Source organism: Ictalurus punctatus, chromosome 7 (assembly GCF_001660625.3).
Source record: "Ictalurus punctatus breed USDA103 chromosome 7, Coco_2.0, whole genome shotgun sequence".
Lineage (NCBI taxonomy): Eukaryota > Metazoa > Chordata > Actinopteri > Siluriformes > Ictaluridae > Ictalurus > Ictalurus punctatus.
This window is the reverse complement of record NC_030422.2, coordinates 16756159-16770903: the sequence shown is the minus strand read 5'-3', so window position 1 is coordinate 16770903 and position 14745 is coordinate 16756159. Positions and strand designations below refer to the sequence as shown.

The 14745-nt window shown below is 41.0% G+C and overlaps 1 protein-coding gene across 1 annotated transcript in view; it reads left to right on the top strand.

Annotated features, from left to right (window-relative positions):
- The window catches only part of zanl (zonadhesin, like), a 45421-nt gene that overhangs the window by 27551 nt on the left and 3125 nt on the right, over window positions 1-14745 (top strand). Inside the window, exons 78-116 of the mRNA XM_053681359.1 lie at window positions 4-111; window positions 278-447; window positions 695-897; window positions 1061-1205; window positions 1449-1532; window positions 1615-1808; window positions 1896-2037; window positions 2197-2441; window positions 2555-2703; window positions 3320-3448; window positions 3556-3694; window positions 3799-3940; window positions 4127-4323; window positions 4414-4552; window positions 4669-4785; window positions 5038-5162; window positions 5482-5627; window positions 5778-5921; window positions 6018-6125; window positions 6292-6461; window positions 6709-6911; window positions 7044-7185; window positions 7276-7532; window positions 7649-7826; window positions 7993-8101; window positions 8374-8468; window positions 8659-8835; window positions 9067-9269; window positions 9496-9640; window positions 10050-10291; window positions 10467-10631; window positions 10958-11085; window positions 11959-12230; window positions 12453-12661; window positions 12877-13021; window positions 13320-13567; window positions 13740-13869; window positions 13999-14197; window positions 14512-14673. Of these exons, the coding sequence (XP_053537334.1) occupies window positions 4-111; window positions 278-447; window positions 695-897; window positions 1061-1205; window positions 1449-1532; window positions 1615-1808; window positions 1896-2037; window positions 2197-2441; window positions 2555-2703; window positions 3320-3448; window positions 3556-3694; window positions 3799-3940; window positions 4127-4323; window positions 4414-4552; window positions 4669-4785; window positions 5038-5162; window positions 5482-5627; window positions 5778-5921; window positions 6018-6125; window positions 6292-6461; window positions 6709-6911; window positions 7044-7185; window positions 7276-7532; window positions 7649-7826; window positions 7993-8101; window positions 8374-8468; window positions 8659-8835; window positions 9067-9269; window positions 9496-9640; window positions 10050-10291; window positions 10467-10631; window positions 10958-11085; window positions 11959-12230; window positions 12453-12661; window positions 12877-13021; window positions 13320-13567; window positions 13740-13869; window positions 13999-14197; window positions 14512-14673 (6405 nt within the window). The remainder of the gene's footprint in view (window positions 1-3; window positions 112-277; window positions 448-694; window positions 898-1060; window positions 1206-1448; window positions 1533-1614; window positions 1809-1895; window positions 2038-2196; window positions 2442-2554; window positions 2704-3319; window positions 3449-3555; window positions 3695-3798; window positions 3941-4126; window positions 4324-4413; window positions 4553-4668; window positions 4786-5037; window positions 5163-5481; window positions 5628-5777; window positions 5922-6017; window positions 6126-6291; window positions 6462-6708; window positions 6912-7043; window positions 7186-7275; window positions 7533-7648; window positions 7827-7992; window positions 8102-8373; window positions 8469-8658; window positions 8836-9066; window positions 9270-9495; window positions 9641-10049; window positions 10292-10466; window positions 10632-10957; window positions 11086-11958; window positions 12231-12452; window positions 12662-12876; window positions 13022-13319; window positions 13568-13739; window positions 13870-13998; window positions 14198-14511; window positions 14674-14745) is intronic.

Genomic DNA, 14745 nt, shown 5'->3' with positions numbered 1-14745 from the left:
TAGGTGCAAGCCTGATCTCACACCTGACCCACCATGTCAACCAAGTCTTGAGGCTGAAGTGTCTAAACCAGAGAAATGTGGGAAAATCAATGACACCAGAGGACCATTCAGGTGAGCAAATCTTATATATAAGATTAGATTAGTCGGATTTTAACACAGATATCAGTAATCCAAAAAAGTTATTCATTGTTTTTTAACCCACTTACGGTGACTGTTAACATATTGTATATTCATTTCTCTCTCATCCTCTATATCTCCCCAACATACTTTTTAACAGTGATTGTATAAAGCTAGTGGACCCTCTGCCGTACTTCCAGAGCTGTGTGTTTGATATGTGCCGCTATAATGGACTGCTGCAGACTCTGTGTGACCAGCTCCAGGCTTATACTGATGCCTGTCTCAGTGCAGGAGCTCCAGTGCACCAGTGGAGGGAGCCAGACTTCTGCCGTGAGTCTCACTGGACAGCACTGTTCAGAAACACAAATACACACACCCGCATTCAGTGACATTTTGCCCAGTTTGCTGAAATGAAGGCTTTTTGTCTGGATATACAATATTTTGACTTATTTCCACTTTGATTTTTGTGAACTAACAATATAAGTATATGAAACACAAGTAAAGCAAATATGCTATAGACTTCAATGTTTTTCTTCCTCTTGTAGTAGTTAGATTTTTTTCTCTTTTTTCTCCACAGCTCTGGTTTGTCCGCCTAACAGCCACTACTCTATGTGTGTGAGTTCATGCCCAGAGACGTGTGTTGGTGTGAGCGGCCCACCTGGCTGTGGACAGAAGTGTGTTGAAGGCTGCAAGTGTGACCCTGGCTTTGTCCTGAGCCACAACAAGTGTGTTCCTCTCAAAGACTGTGGCTGTGTGGACCCTGCTGGCTCCTACCACCCTGTTAGTTTTATACACACACACACACACACACACACACACACACACACACACACTTGTAAACATATTGTATTAATGTACTGAGCTGAAATTCCTAACTGCATAAAATTGTGTTATATAATCACCTATTTCAAATTGACTAACAAGGTCTTTGTACATTGTCTAGGTGAATGAGAGCTGGTACCTGGAAGGCTGTGAACATCAGTGTGTGTGTGTAAGTGGAAGAAGAACCATTCTGTGCTCCAACACCAGTTGTTTACCTACAGAGACCTGCCAGCTGCTGGAGGGAGAGTACATCTGTAAACCGAATGGTACGAGAAATAACTACAGCACATACAATGTTTAAACTAATAAACTAATTATGTATTTAGACAAACTTTTTAATTTTCAAACATGGCAGCAGCTCACATAACAATTAACATAACAAGACAGACGATCAACATCTATTTAACTAATTTTAAACTAGCTACAATACAAATATACATTAACCTCTCTGATTCCTCCCTTCTAACAATTTGTACCTGTAAATGAACCAACAACAAAACCCACAACAGCTCAACCATCAACACCAAAGCCCTCCACACCTCAGCCCACAACTCCAAAACCAAGTTCTCCTACAACACCAACAACACCGCCAGGTAAAAAATGGTTATATTTTCCTCTCTACAGTATACAGAGCAATACAAACATGCTCTAACCACTTCTCCTGTCCACTAATAGTGAAGTGTCCTCCTGATGCTGAGTACATAGAGTGTGGTCCAGCTTGCATTCCCAGCTGTAAAGAACCCTCCACCAACTGCACTGGCTCCTGTATCAGTGGCTGCTTCTGCAAGCCAGGTTTTGTGTTCCGGGGAAAAAGCTGTGTTCCCATTGAAAAGTGTGGATGTCTGGATGAACATAATAACTACTACGAGGTAAATACAATTCACAGTTGTTTATGGCAAATCTACATTCAGCCCTGAAGCAGCACTATTCATTCTGTACGTGTCATTTTGTTTCAGCCGGGAGAGATTGTCTTTGGCAATGGCTGCTCCAAGCTGTGTCGCTGTGCAGGCAATTATACCTTGGACTGTGTGGACAACACCTGTGACCCCACAGAAGAATGTCGGCAAGTGGGAGGGATCCATGGCTGCTATCCTAAAGGTGCCGTGTAAAACTTACTTACAATGATGTTATTGAATTATATCACCTTTGTCAGATGTTTAATGTTGGAAAATAAAAAAGCTACTTCATGAAGTCTGTTTAATGTTTTATATTCTAGGTTATTTAGATTTTCAACACTTGTTTATCTTTTCCATGTAGACACCTCGACTTGTATCGCCACATCTGATCCACACTACACCACCTTTGATAAGCGGTACTATGACTTCATGGGCAACTGCACTTACTTAATGTCAGAGCCATGCAACAGCACAGACGTGCCTCACTTCGCTGTCTATGCTGACAATGAGAATCGCTACAACATTCCCACAGTCAGTTATGTGAGTGCTGTCCATGTCCATGTTCAGGGAGTGAAGGTGTCCATCCTGAAAGGAGGAGTTGTGCAGGTGAGGAAACAGAGAGTGAATCACTGCGGAACATAAAGGAAGTGTAAATCTGGTTTCTGCAGCAATGTTGTAAGAAAGTAATTTTTTGAATACTCTTCTCCATCTGTTCTCAGGTGAATGGAACCAAAGTGAACATACCAATGAGCCCCGCTCCTGGTGTGGACATCTTCAAACGGGGGACACTCTACACAGTGTCCATGAACTTTGGTGTGACAGTTCGTTATGATGGAAACCACCATATGGACATCAAAGTTATCAAAGAGTGAGTGTTGTGTTACACTGATAATGATGAATGTCCTGTTAGTATAGTGTACAGCTGGCAGGCCCAAATAATTCTCTGACAGAAATCCATTTGTGACCAAAACTGCATTTTCAGTTCAACTTTAAAAAAAAAAAAAAAAAGAAAAGAAAAAAATATTAACCTATTTGCAGACAATCCAATAATACAATAATACCCACATCATGTGTATCAGACCAGTCATCAACCTTTTAAGATTTTCCAGCTTATTGTTTTATCTTAAGCACTAACTAATCTTCCATTTTGTATGTATTAATGAGTAAATTGAACCTTTTTTCACAATAATTTTATAGATTAGCTTTAGCATCACACACTCGTAGGAGTGGCATGAACTTTACAATATGAGAAGCACAATAGGGCACACTTATCATGTTTATCATAATAATGTGAATATAGCCTATGGCTAAATTTTGGCTTGAACAAACCTTAATTGTTCCACTTTATTAAGGCTACACTATAGCTCTAATTGTTGTAATTAAATATGATTTGCTTGTGTTTGTGTGTGTGTGTGTGTGTGTGTGTGTGTGTGTGTGTCTGTGTGTGTGTGTGTGTGTGTGTGTGTGTGTATGTGTGTGTGCAGCTATCAGGACAAGCTTTGTGGCCTGTGTGGAGACTATAATGGCAACATTAAGGATGACTTCCGTACCCCCACCGGTGAACTGGTCAACAGTCCAACTGAGTTTGGCAACAGCTGGAACACAGACCCTGAGTGAGTCGTTGGTTTTGTAGTGTGTATATATACAGGGATTGAGTATTCCTTATCCTCTCCGTTGTCTGTACAGTGACAGAGGAGTAACAAGTCCATTTCCATTTCAGCTGCAATAAACGCCCAGTTCCCCCAACCCCCGAATGCACAGACACAGAAAAAGACCTTTATGAGAGTCCTGCTTACTGTGGAATCATATTGGACAGCAAAGGCCCGTTTGCTGTCTGTCACCCAAAAGTCAATCCTAATGTGAGTAAATTAGACCAGACTGTTTACAGCTGAGCAGAAGACTAATTTATTCTTATAAAAGTAATACTGTGCCCTTTGTTTCAATTGTGTGTTTTTTTGTGTAGAGTTTCTTCCAAAACTGTGTGTTTGACCTGTGTGCATTGGGTGGCCCTCACTCTGCATTGTGTGAAGCGATTGAAGCCTACGTAAACGAGTGTCAGGACCGCGGCGTCCTCATCGGACCCTGGAGAAACAGCACCTTCTGCCGTGAGTCTCAAAGAAATCTTAAATTCACACTCATTTCCACTTTAATAAACACATGTTTCTTTACCTGTTTACTAATACTACTTTCAAATGTTAGGGAAATAGAAGTGTATGCATATGCAGCATGTATCATTTTATAATTTTTAAACAAGTTGATATACTACAGTAACATTTTGTGTTTTTCTTTAGCTCTTGCATGCCCAGCCAACAGCCACTACAACTCCTGCATGACTCCTTGCCAGCCCTCCTGTAACCCTCTTTCACCCAGTCACTGCACTGGACCCTGTACTGAGGGGTGTGTGTGTGACCCTGGATATTTACTCAGTGGGGACAAGTGTGTGAAGGCAGACACATGTGGCTGCACACATAAAGGACAATATTACCAGGTGAGTGAGTCAGTATTTCTTTGCCAAGTCAGCCAATGAGTTCATTGTACAGTTCTCTAAAATATTCTTCCTTCTGTCCCTGTATGCTAGCCTGGGGACAAGTTCTACACCAAGGACTGTGAGCTGCTGTGCAGATGTGATCCTCCATTCGTCACGTGCAATGCTGCTGAATGTCCTCCCATGCAGCAGTGTGGTGTGCAGGGAGGAGAAATAGGATGCTACCCAGTTGGTTAGTACTTCTATACGGTATAATTTTTTATAATGTATTTTTTCAGGACAGTGATGCACTTTAGTAAAAGAGTGTGTGTAAGTGTGTGAATCCATCTATGCTCTATTCCCAACTAGACTCGCAGGACTGTGTTATTTCTGGTGACCCGCATTACAACACCTTTGATGGTCAATTCTACACCTTCATGGGTACCTGCACCTACACACTGGCCCGCACCTGCAGAAACAACACTGGTGAGTTGTTTCCATCCTTGTAATCTGAATGATAGACTACAGTGTAGGATTGTAAGATGTCTTCATAAGAATAACATATACATTTATTTATTTGAATTTTACCTCATTTGAAAATGTGTACAAGTCTTGTAATCACATCTTATATAGGTTGTCTACTCTATTTAAAATCCATAAAAAATGCTTTTGAATATTTTTTTAACATTTTGGCATGTTTCAAGTTGATAGTTTTTAGCCAATATCATGTGCTTACAGGCCCCTGGTTCTCTGTGGAGGGAAAGAATGAAGAAAGAGGAATATCTGGTGTGTCATACCTCAGGAAGTTGTATGTGACTGTCAGTGGCATCACTGTGACGATGATGAAGAGCAGAAACACTCTGGTCAGTTTGAACTGTTAAATATAAAAAGTTTTACTTGTTATTATTTTTTAAGTCTTTCGTTTGATATGTGTTTGAATTTAATCCCTTGTTATTCCCCTTTCTATTCCGTTAGTCTATTCATATTATCCTTCCTTTGTTATATTAATTTCTGATCTGCTAGCCTGGTACATATATGCATTTTATATACATTTCCCAGACTGGACTCATAAAGTGTATTAAAACTTACATTTTGCATCGCTTATTCTGTTCCTTAAATTAGCCCTGCTTTTGTAAAGGCTGTTTCTATGTCTAATTCTATTTTGTTCTTCCACCACTGCAGGTGAACGGTCGTAAAGTATCTCTACCCCACTCTCCCTCTCCTCTAATCTCTTTAACTTCAGCTGGGCAGTATGTTATCCTCACCACTCCTTTTGGTCTGGAGGTGCGCTGGGATGGCAACCACTACGCTAAGATCACTGTGCCCAGGTATTGCATTTACCAACTTTCCCAAGAAGTCGTCTCTTAGGAGCACTGAGGGTTATAAGGCAAAAAGTCTTTAAGACGATGAACAATAATCCTTATAATCTCTCTCTCTCTCTCTAACTCTCTCTCTCCCTCTCTCTCTCTCTCTCTCAGTACTTACCATGATCAGATGTGTGGATTGTGTGGAGACTACAACGGAAACCCCAACAACGATTTTACGAAGCCAGACGGTTCCTTGGCTGGAAGCTCAGATCAGTTCGGCAACAGCTGGCAAACTGATAAAGATGAAGATGAAACGTTAGTCCATTCTATTGTTTCACTTTTCCTCTTATTGTTTATTGGCTTCTTTTTAATGGCTTCAGTGGATAGCCTATTTTCTTAATTTATTTTTAGGTGCAAGCCTGATCTCACACCTGACCCACCATGTCAACCAAGTCTTGAGGCTGAAGTGTCTAAACCAGAGAAATGTGGGAAAATCAATGACACCAGAGGACCATTCAGGTGAGCAAATCTTATATATAAGATTAGATTAGTCGGATTTTAACACAGATATCAGTAATCCAAAAAAGTTATTCATTGTTTTTTAACCCACTTACGGTGACTGTTAACATATTGTATATTCATTTCTCTCTCATCCTCTATATCTCCCCAACATACTTTTTAACAGTGATTGTATAAAGCTAGTGGACCCTCTGCCGTACTTCCAGAGCTGTGTGTTTGATATGTGCCGCTATAATGGACTGCTGCAGACTCTGTGTGACCAGCTCCAGGCTTATACTGATGCCTGTCTCAGTGCAGGAGCTCCAGTGCACCAGTGGAGGGAGCCAGACTTCTGCCGTGAGTCTCACTGGACAGCACTGTTCAGAAACACAAATACACACACCCGCATTCAGTGACATTTTGCCCAGTTTGCTGAAATGAAGGCTTTTTGTCTGGATATACAATATTTTGACTTATTTCCACTTTGATTTTTGTGAACTAACAATATAAGTATATGAAAGACAAGTAAAGCAAATATGCTATAGACTTCAATGTTTTTCTTCCTCTTGCAGTAGTTAGATTTTTTTCTCTTTTTTCTCCACAGCTCTGGTTTGTCCGCCTAACAGCCACTACTCTATGTGTGTGAGTTCATGCCCAGAGACGTGTGTTGGTGTGAGCGGCCCACCTGGCTGTGGACAGAAGTGTGTTGAAGGCTGCAAGTGTGACCCTGGCTTTGTCCTGAGCCACAACAAGTGTGTTCCTCTCAAAGACTGTGGCTGTGTGGACCCTGCTGGCTCCTACCACCCTGTTAGTTTTATACACACACACACACACACACACACACACACACACACACACAGAGGCAGACATAAAACACATTATAAATGTACTTAAATGAATTATCTAATTGACCAGTATGTGTGTTTGTACATTGTCTAGGTGAATGAGAGCTGGTACCTGGAAGGCTGTGAACAACAGTGTGTGTGTCTAAATGGAAAAATCATCCACTGCTCCAAAACAAATTGTCTACCTACAGAGACCTGCCAGCTGCTAGATGGAGAGTACATCTGTAAACCAAAAGGTAAAAAAATCCCTGTAGCACATATTCCATATAGTTGATGAACATTTCAGACAATTTAAAGTATTCATATTTTCTCTGCATTTCTTACAGAGCCTACAGGTCCAGCAGTCTGCTCTGTGTCTGGGGACCCTCACTACACCTCCTTTGATAAGAAGGTCCATCATTTCATGGGCTCCTGCTCCTATACCCTCACCAAGCCCTGCAATGAAACATCAGGGATTCCATACTTCACTGTTGACACTCAGAACGAACATAGGAGCAATAACAAGAAAGTGTCCTATGTGAAATCAGTCATCATCAATGTGTATGGAAGTAAGATTATCCTGGACAAAGGCCGTAAAGTCCAGGTGAGAGGCATTTCACAGACTTTATATTGAATTGCATTCAAGAGTATATGGCTATTTAGTACTGCATATGTGTTTGTTCATCCAGTAGTACAACACCATTACCTTTCTCATTACAGGTAAATGGAGTTCAGGTGACAGTGCCCAACAGTCTGACAAATGATGTAAAGATCTTCCTCAGTGGAAAGTTTGTAGTGCTGGAGACAAACTTTGGCCTGCGTGTTCGCTTTGATGGCAATCACCACGCCGATGTCAGTCTTCCCTCCTCTTACAAAGGCTTGTTGTGTGGAATGTGTGGTAAGATTCAAGAGGACAGTTCAACAGATTGATTAACAATCCATTAATATATTTCTTTGAGAGATTATGGGCAATAATTCATGTAATGACTGATAAAATTACATTTTATAATGGGTGCTGAAATTCTCTAGTTGTTAATATTCACATTTGTACATCAATCTCAAAGGAAATTACAATGATAACCCAGTGGATGACAACATTATGTCAGATGGCAAGCCTACAAGCAACACCAATGAGCTTGGAGTGAGCTGGAAGGTGCCTGATGATAGACCTGAGTGAGTGATAGCGCTCCTAACTTTTGTAATCTAGTAAAAGCAAACACAGGATGTATATAATTCAAACAGCTATGGTACATGTTGGTACATGCCTAATAATTACAGAAGAATACCTTGGAATGTTGGACTCATGAAGTAATGCCTGAGGGTAAAACATGTTAGGACAAATACTCTGTATTTGGTTGTCTGTGCATGTGACTGATGGCTAAAGAATTTCTTTATTTTGTTTAGGTATTGAATTATTTCTTTTTCTTTCTTATTCTGCCTCCTAGCTGTACTCATGAAGGTGGAGATATTGAATGTAATAAAGATATTGAGAGTGAAGCTAAGAAACCAACCAGTTGTGGAATGATCACTGATCCTGATGGTGAGAACACACACACACACACACACACATACACGCACACGCACACACACATACATACCGTTGACAGTCTGTGAAATGACTCTAAGTAGGCTCATTTGCTCGGCAGAGCTTCAAAGAGCTTAATTTGATTGACAGACTCTGTGCCATCTGGTGTCTTTGCCTAAGCTCTATCCCTCTTCTGTCCTCTCAGGAATCTTCAAAGCTTGCCATAATGTTGTGCAGCCTAACCCATACTTTGAGAACTGCGTGTTTGACCAGTGTGGCACAGGTGGCTCTCCAGTGTCCCTCTGCCAGGCTATTGAGAGCTATGCTGACTTGTGTGCCCAAGCTGGGGTGCCAATTAACTGGAGAAACAACACTTTCTGTCGTAAGTGTTTGTCCATGGGCATGAGGTGTGCCTCAGTCAACAAATTTTATTTTTTAGTTATCAATGAGGTAAATGCAGGCATATTTTTCAACTTTTCTTCCTGTATATCATTAGCTGACACCTTCTTCCATGCTGCTTCTTTAAACCTTCACATACCTTTCTGCGACTCAAACTGTTTGATGGTTAATTGCAGCCCCTTAATCAGTTTGCTTGTTTCTCTATGTCCTTCAGCCCTGAAATGTCCTGTTGGCAGTCACTATGAGTACTGTGCTACTGCATGCCCCCCCAGCTGTCAGGATCCTGGCTCAGCCAGCACATGCACACAGCCATGTGTAGAAGGATGTGTTTGCAACAAAGGACTGATATTGAGCGGAGACAAATGTGTGCCCTTCAGTCAGTGTGGCTGTACCGATAAGAACAGCAACTACAGACCTGTATGTAAAAGTTAATGAGTGTGAAATGGCATTATGTGAGTCTAGAAAGTGTGACAGAAAGAGTAATTAGTCCCAGCCCCATCTATGATGCCCTTAATGACCATCTAATGCTAACGGCCTGTTGTGTTGTTTATTGTAACATTCTAATAGCTGAGCTGTACGTACAATCTTTTTTTTTTTTTTTTTTTACAAAAGATGTCAATGTCGATATGTGTGCATTATTCAGGTGGGCGAAAGCTGGTTTACTAAAGATGACTGCTCTGAACGCTGCATGTGTTATCCTTTAAACAATGTGACGTGTGAAGCATGGAACTGTAGCCCTGCACAGGAGTGTAAAGTTCACGAAGGCCAGCTGGGCTGTGTGGATACAGGTATGTACTGCTCCAATCCAGTCATAGTATTGTGAGTGTGTTCTTCTCCAAACACATAGTACAGTGGGAGTATTCACTCAAGGCACATCCTAGTACAAGGTCAACATTTTTTGTTATATCTTAAACACGATTTCTTGACACTTTTAAGTTTGCAAATCACTATTCATTGTTCAAACTGTATGAGGTAACAGTTATCCGACAACCATGATTTAAACTTGCTTCTATTACATCAGTTCAGTCTTTGATGTAAGTATTATAATTTATTGACATGTACATTAATATATCATAGGAAAACAATATGTACAAGTTAAAGATTCCTCAATTAAGAAACAAGGCAAGCTCTTATGCTAAGCCGGCAACAGTCCACTATAGAGGAAATGTCTAAACTCTCTAAATCTCTGTGTTCAAGGAGTGGGCATTTGCCACATAGCTGGTGATCCTCATTACTACACCTTTGATGGTATCATGCACACCTACATGGGCACGTGTACCTACACTTTGGTGGAAGTGTGCAACACCTCCATGGTGACTCCATTTACCATTGTGGCCAAGAATGAAGAGCGTGGCCAGCCTGAAGCCTCCTACATTCGATCTGTCACTATTTACCTTCCAGGAGCCAATGTCACACTGAGCAAGAGCAAGAAAGTACTGGTAAGGGTCATAAAACAGAGGGTGTAGATGGACAAGCCATAAAATGGATGGAGTAAAATGTTTTAAAAGGATTGGTCATATTGGAATGTATATAATGTAGTATCGCTAAGAATATAATACACCTAGGTAGAAAAAAGATTTTGATCATATAGTCTTCTGGTTTTGCTCTCTATAGCTCGATGGCCAAAGGATCCGTACCCCCATGGACATTGCTATAGCCAACGCCAGGGTGTTCACCAGTGGAGTGAACAGCGTGCTGTCCACTGAATTTGGCCTCATTGTCCAGTTTGATGGTGTTCACCATGTAGAGATCACTGTACCTGGAGACTACTTCAACAAGGTGAAACATGCTCCTGTGGCTTCTAGTTAGCCCTTTAACAAAGCTTTGGTGCATCTCCATAACAAGCATAAGATTCTAGTGAGATCTTGATATACTCACAAACTGAGTACAGTGCACACACAATATAACTAACAAATTGCACCCAATACATGGAAAGGTAAACTTTCTAAAGGCATATGCATGGAAAGAACTACAGGCAGTATTGCACCACAGACATGCTATAACACACTGTGTTATGTGTAACCCTTTCAGTCAGTTGTAGTCAAGAAGTATTGCTCTTTCCTCTGCTGCTCACATTTGTTTTCTATCCCCTACAATGTTCATAGGTGTGTGGTATGTGTGGTAACTACAATGGTAATTCGGGTGATGACAACTTGATGCCAGATGGCCAGCCTGCTAAAGATGTCATAGAGTTGGGTAACAGCTGGAAGGCAGAGGGAGACAGTGATCCAGGGTAAGTACCCGACATACTCCTGACTCCTGGCACAGTATATACAGTATATACACAACGTAATTGAAGCTCTAGTTAGCAAGTGTGTGTGTGTGTGTGTGTGTGTGTGTGTGTGTGTGTGTGTGTGTGTGTGTGTTAGATTTACTGTGTATAGATAATTAGATCTCAATTCCATTTATAATTAATATCCAGAGACACAGTGAGCAGTTGCCAATTGAATATCTAACACCCCAAGAATCAAATACAGTGAAAGAAGATGATTTGAGTGATTCGCTCAAAAAGTTATTTGTTCATTTCTTCCTGTAGTAAAAATTATCATTTTGGATCATTCAAATCATCGTCCACCTCCTAACTAGAGAAACTTCAAAACAAGGGAGAAAGCAGTTTAGGGGAAAAAAAGTAGCAACTGCTAATTTGAACCTTTGCACAAGGCATTATTTGTTGATGTCCCAGGAAGCATAATGTAAAATATTGTGAAAAGAAATGCATGCATGATACAAATTTTAACCAGCTGAATTTGCTAAATAGATGACCACACTCGATTAAAATCCATTTGTCCAAGACTACTTACTAGTACTTCACTATCTAGTTCTATTTAAGTGGGAATCCATATTGTAGATTATAGGTTACTATATACTTTGGTTACATGTGGTGTAACATATGATCTTCATTCTGGATATTAAGAACATTGGTTCAACCAATCTGTGTGGAGGAGGCATAATCTACACAAATTGTTCATTGTTAAACTACTAAATGTTTGACATATTGAACAGAACATAAAATCAGATAATTAGCTGAGTGTCTCTCATTATCTTATTTATTTCATTGATTTATTATGTCGTTTATTTATCTCTCTGTCAATCTCTATCTCTGCAGATGCCAGCCAGACAGACGTCCAGATGTCCACCCGAACTGCACAGCCAAGGAAGAGGAGGCCATCAGGGATCAGTGTGAGAGCATCATCTTGTCAAACCAGTTCAAGCCCTGCCACTCACTCATCCCTCCAGAACCTTTCCTGGGGAACTGCATCTATGACATGTGCGAGTATAATGGCATGCAGTCCACACTGTGTAACAACGTGGAAGCCTATGCCCAGGCCTGCCAGAGTGCTGGTGTCACCATCAGCTGGAGAAACATTACCTTCTGCCGTGAGTGATCCTCAAGCTACTCAACTAAAGAGTGATTAGCCATGGGCAGATTTTATACTGCAATCACTAACAATGATCTCTTCGTATTTAAAAATGTAACATCATGCTGTTATTGCTTTATAGTGTCAGCTAATGAAGTTACAGATTTTAACTAAAGACAGCTCAAATGTAAAATGCCTCAGATGTATAACAGCAGATTCCCTGTTCTGACCTTCCATACAGCTCTTCCGTGCCCCCCAAACAGCCACTACTCAGACTGCACACCTCCATGCCCTCCCACCTGTGCAGACCTTTTCCCTATTTTCTGCCCCATGCCACCAAATAGCTGTGTGGAGGGCTGCCAGTGTAACGCAGGCTTTGTGCTGAGTGACGGAAAGTGTGTATCGCTTTCCAACTGTGGATGTGTGGACGAAAAAGGAGAATATCATGACGTAAGTTGCAATCAACTTTGATCCATGTAAAAGCTAGAATTCTAGGTTTTGCTTTAAACTAATGAAGTATACTGAAACAAGTATTTACCTGCCATTTATGCAAGCTCATCATTAGGTTTCATTGGGAAGCTCTAAACTTTTGTAACACACACAATGTTCTGCATTTGTGATACAGAGAAAACTATGGCAGTCAGTAATCCTGCTGTGTGTTACAGGTTGGGGATTCTTGGGTGACAGAACACTGTGCCCAGAAGTGCACATGCAGTCAGGGAGGGTTACTGAGCTGCAAGGCCTTTCAGTGCACCTCTAGCTCCATTTGTGCCCTGAACAATGGTGGCGAGCGCTACTGCAAACCTGAGCGTAAGTCCTAGGAACTAATAACCCTAAAAACACAGGCCTCCACAGGCCTTTTCTCTTTTGGTGTACTTATATGATATAATCCTTTACATACATTATAATTCTGTTTTCCACAAAATAAATCTTCCATCATAAGAGTGCTGTTCAAGCAAAATATATAAAATGCCATACACACCTCTGAGATTTATAATCTTTTATTTATGTATGTATATTCTTATATATATATATATATATATATATATATATATATATATATATATATATATATATATATAATTTATTTATTTTTTTACATTTTTAGGTTTTGACAAGTGCATCATTTCTGGAGATCCGCACTACCGCACCTTTGATAATTTAAATCATCACTACCAGGGCCCGTATACGTACGTGCTAACCAAGGACCATGAGCTACCCAGCTTCCTCACACCCCTTACCGTGAGGGGTAAGAATGCCCGCAGAGGTGGCAGCAGCCGTGTCTCCTACTTGCACGAGGTTTATGTGCACGTGTACGATGTCAACGTACGCATGCTCCAGAAGAAGGTGCTGCTGGTAAGAAAATGCTGGATTTGTGTTAAATGAAGCATACATGCATACACATATAATCTCAGGCACTACTGTAATGTAATTTAAAACTTTTAAAAAATGTAGTTTATAATTGTTGGGGATGGAAAAAATTTATTCTAGTTTGTTCATATCTGTGTGGTGGGGATCTCTCCCACAGGTTAATGGTGAGCGTGTGTCCCCTCCATTGAGTCCTAACCAGGGTATCAAGATCACATTGAACTCCCGCTACCTACAGCTCACAACTGATTTTGGCCTTAGCGTGCGCTTTGACGGCAACATGCAAGGAGGTGAGAATAAAGATAAACACCATGTGCATATTTATATGTTGGCCTAGTCACATGCATGCACACTGTATATGACACAGAACAAACACACACCTCAGCAGTAACAGCACAAACCCCTTTCCCCCTGAACAGAGGTGATTTTGCCAAGCACATACAAGACATATGTGCGTGGTCTTTGTGGAAACTATGACGGTCGCACTAATAATGAGTATATGAAGCCTGACGGCAGCCTGACCCGCAACCTCAATGAGTTTGGAGATAGCTGGGGAGTGAGTGACAAGCAAGGAGAGGTCCACACCTCAAACCTGCCCAGTCTCACCCATATGCACAAGTGAGTACAGCACTTTCAAACTGGGCCTTAGTCACACCATTATCATCTGTTCAGTTCGTACCTCACTTTTTTCTTTACGCTAACTGTAATCATAATTAGACAAAGGTACACATTACACTATATGGTATATTACACTACACACTAGAGTATATATAGCTTTGATTTTGATTAAAGATTATCACTGGGGTGTCATTTTTTCTTTCTACATACTCTTTCTTTGTATCCCATACCCAGCCACAAAAGCTCTGGTTTTTATTTAGTCTCTCTCTCTCTCTCTGTCTCTCTCTCTGTCTATCTATCTGTGTGTGTCTCAGGAGAGAGGTGGAAGGAGATTTGGACTCAGGCTTTGAGACACTCGGATGCACTGAAGCTGAGCTGGAGGAGCTGTACGGGAAGAATCTGTGTGGAGCATTGAGTGACCCTGCAGGGCCCTTTGCTCCCTGCCAACCCATCATTGTGCCTGATCAGTTCCTGCAGTAAGTACGGTGACCTGTATTATAATAATGAGCTCTACCTGCAGAATACAGATCTTAAGAGTGATTGTGTGT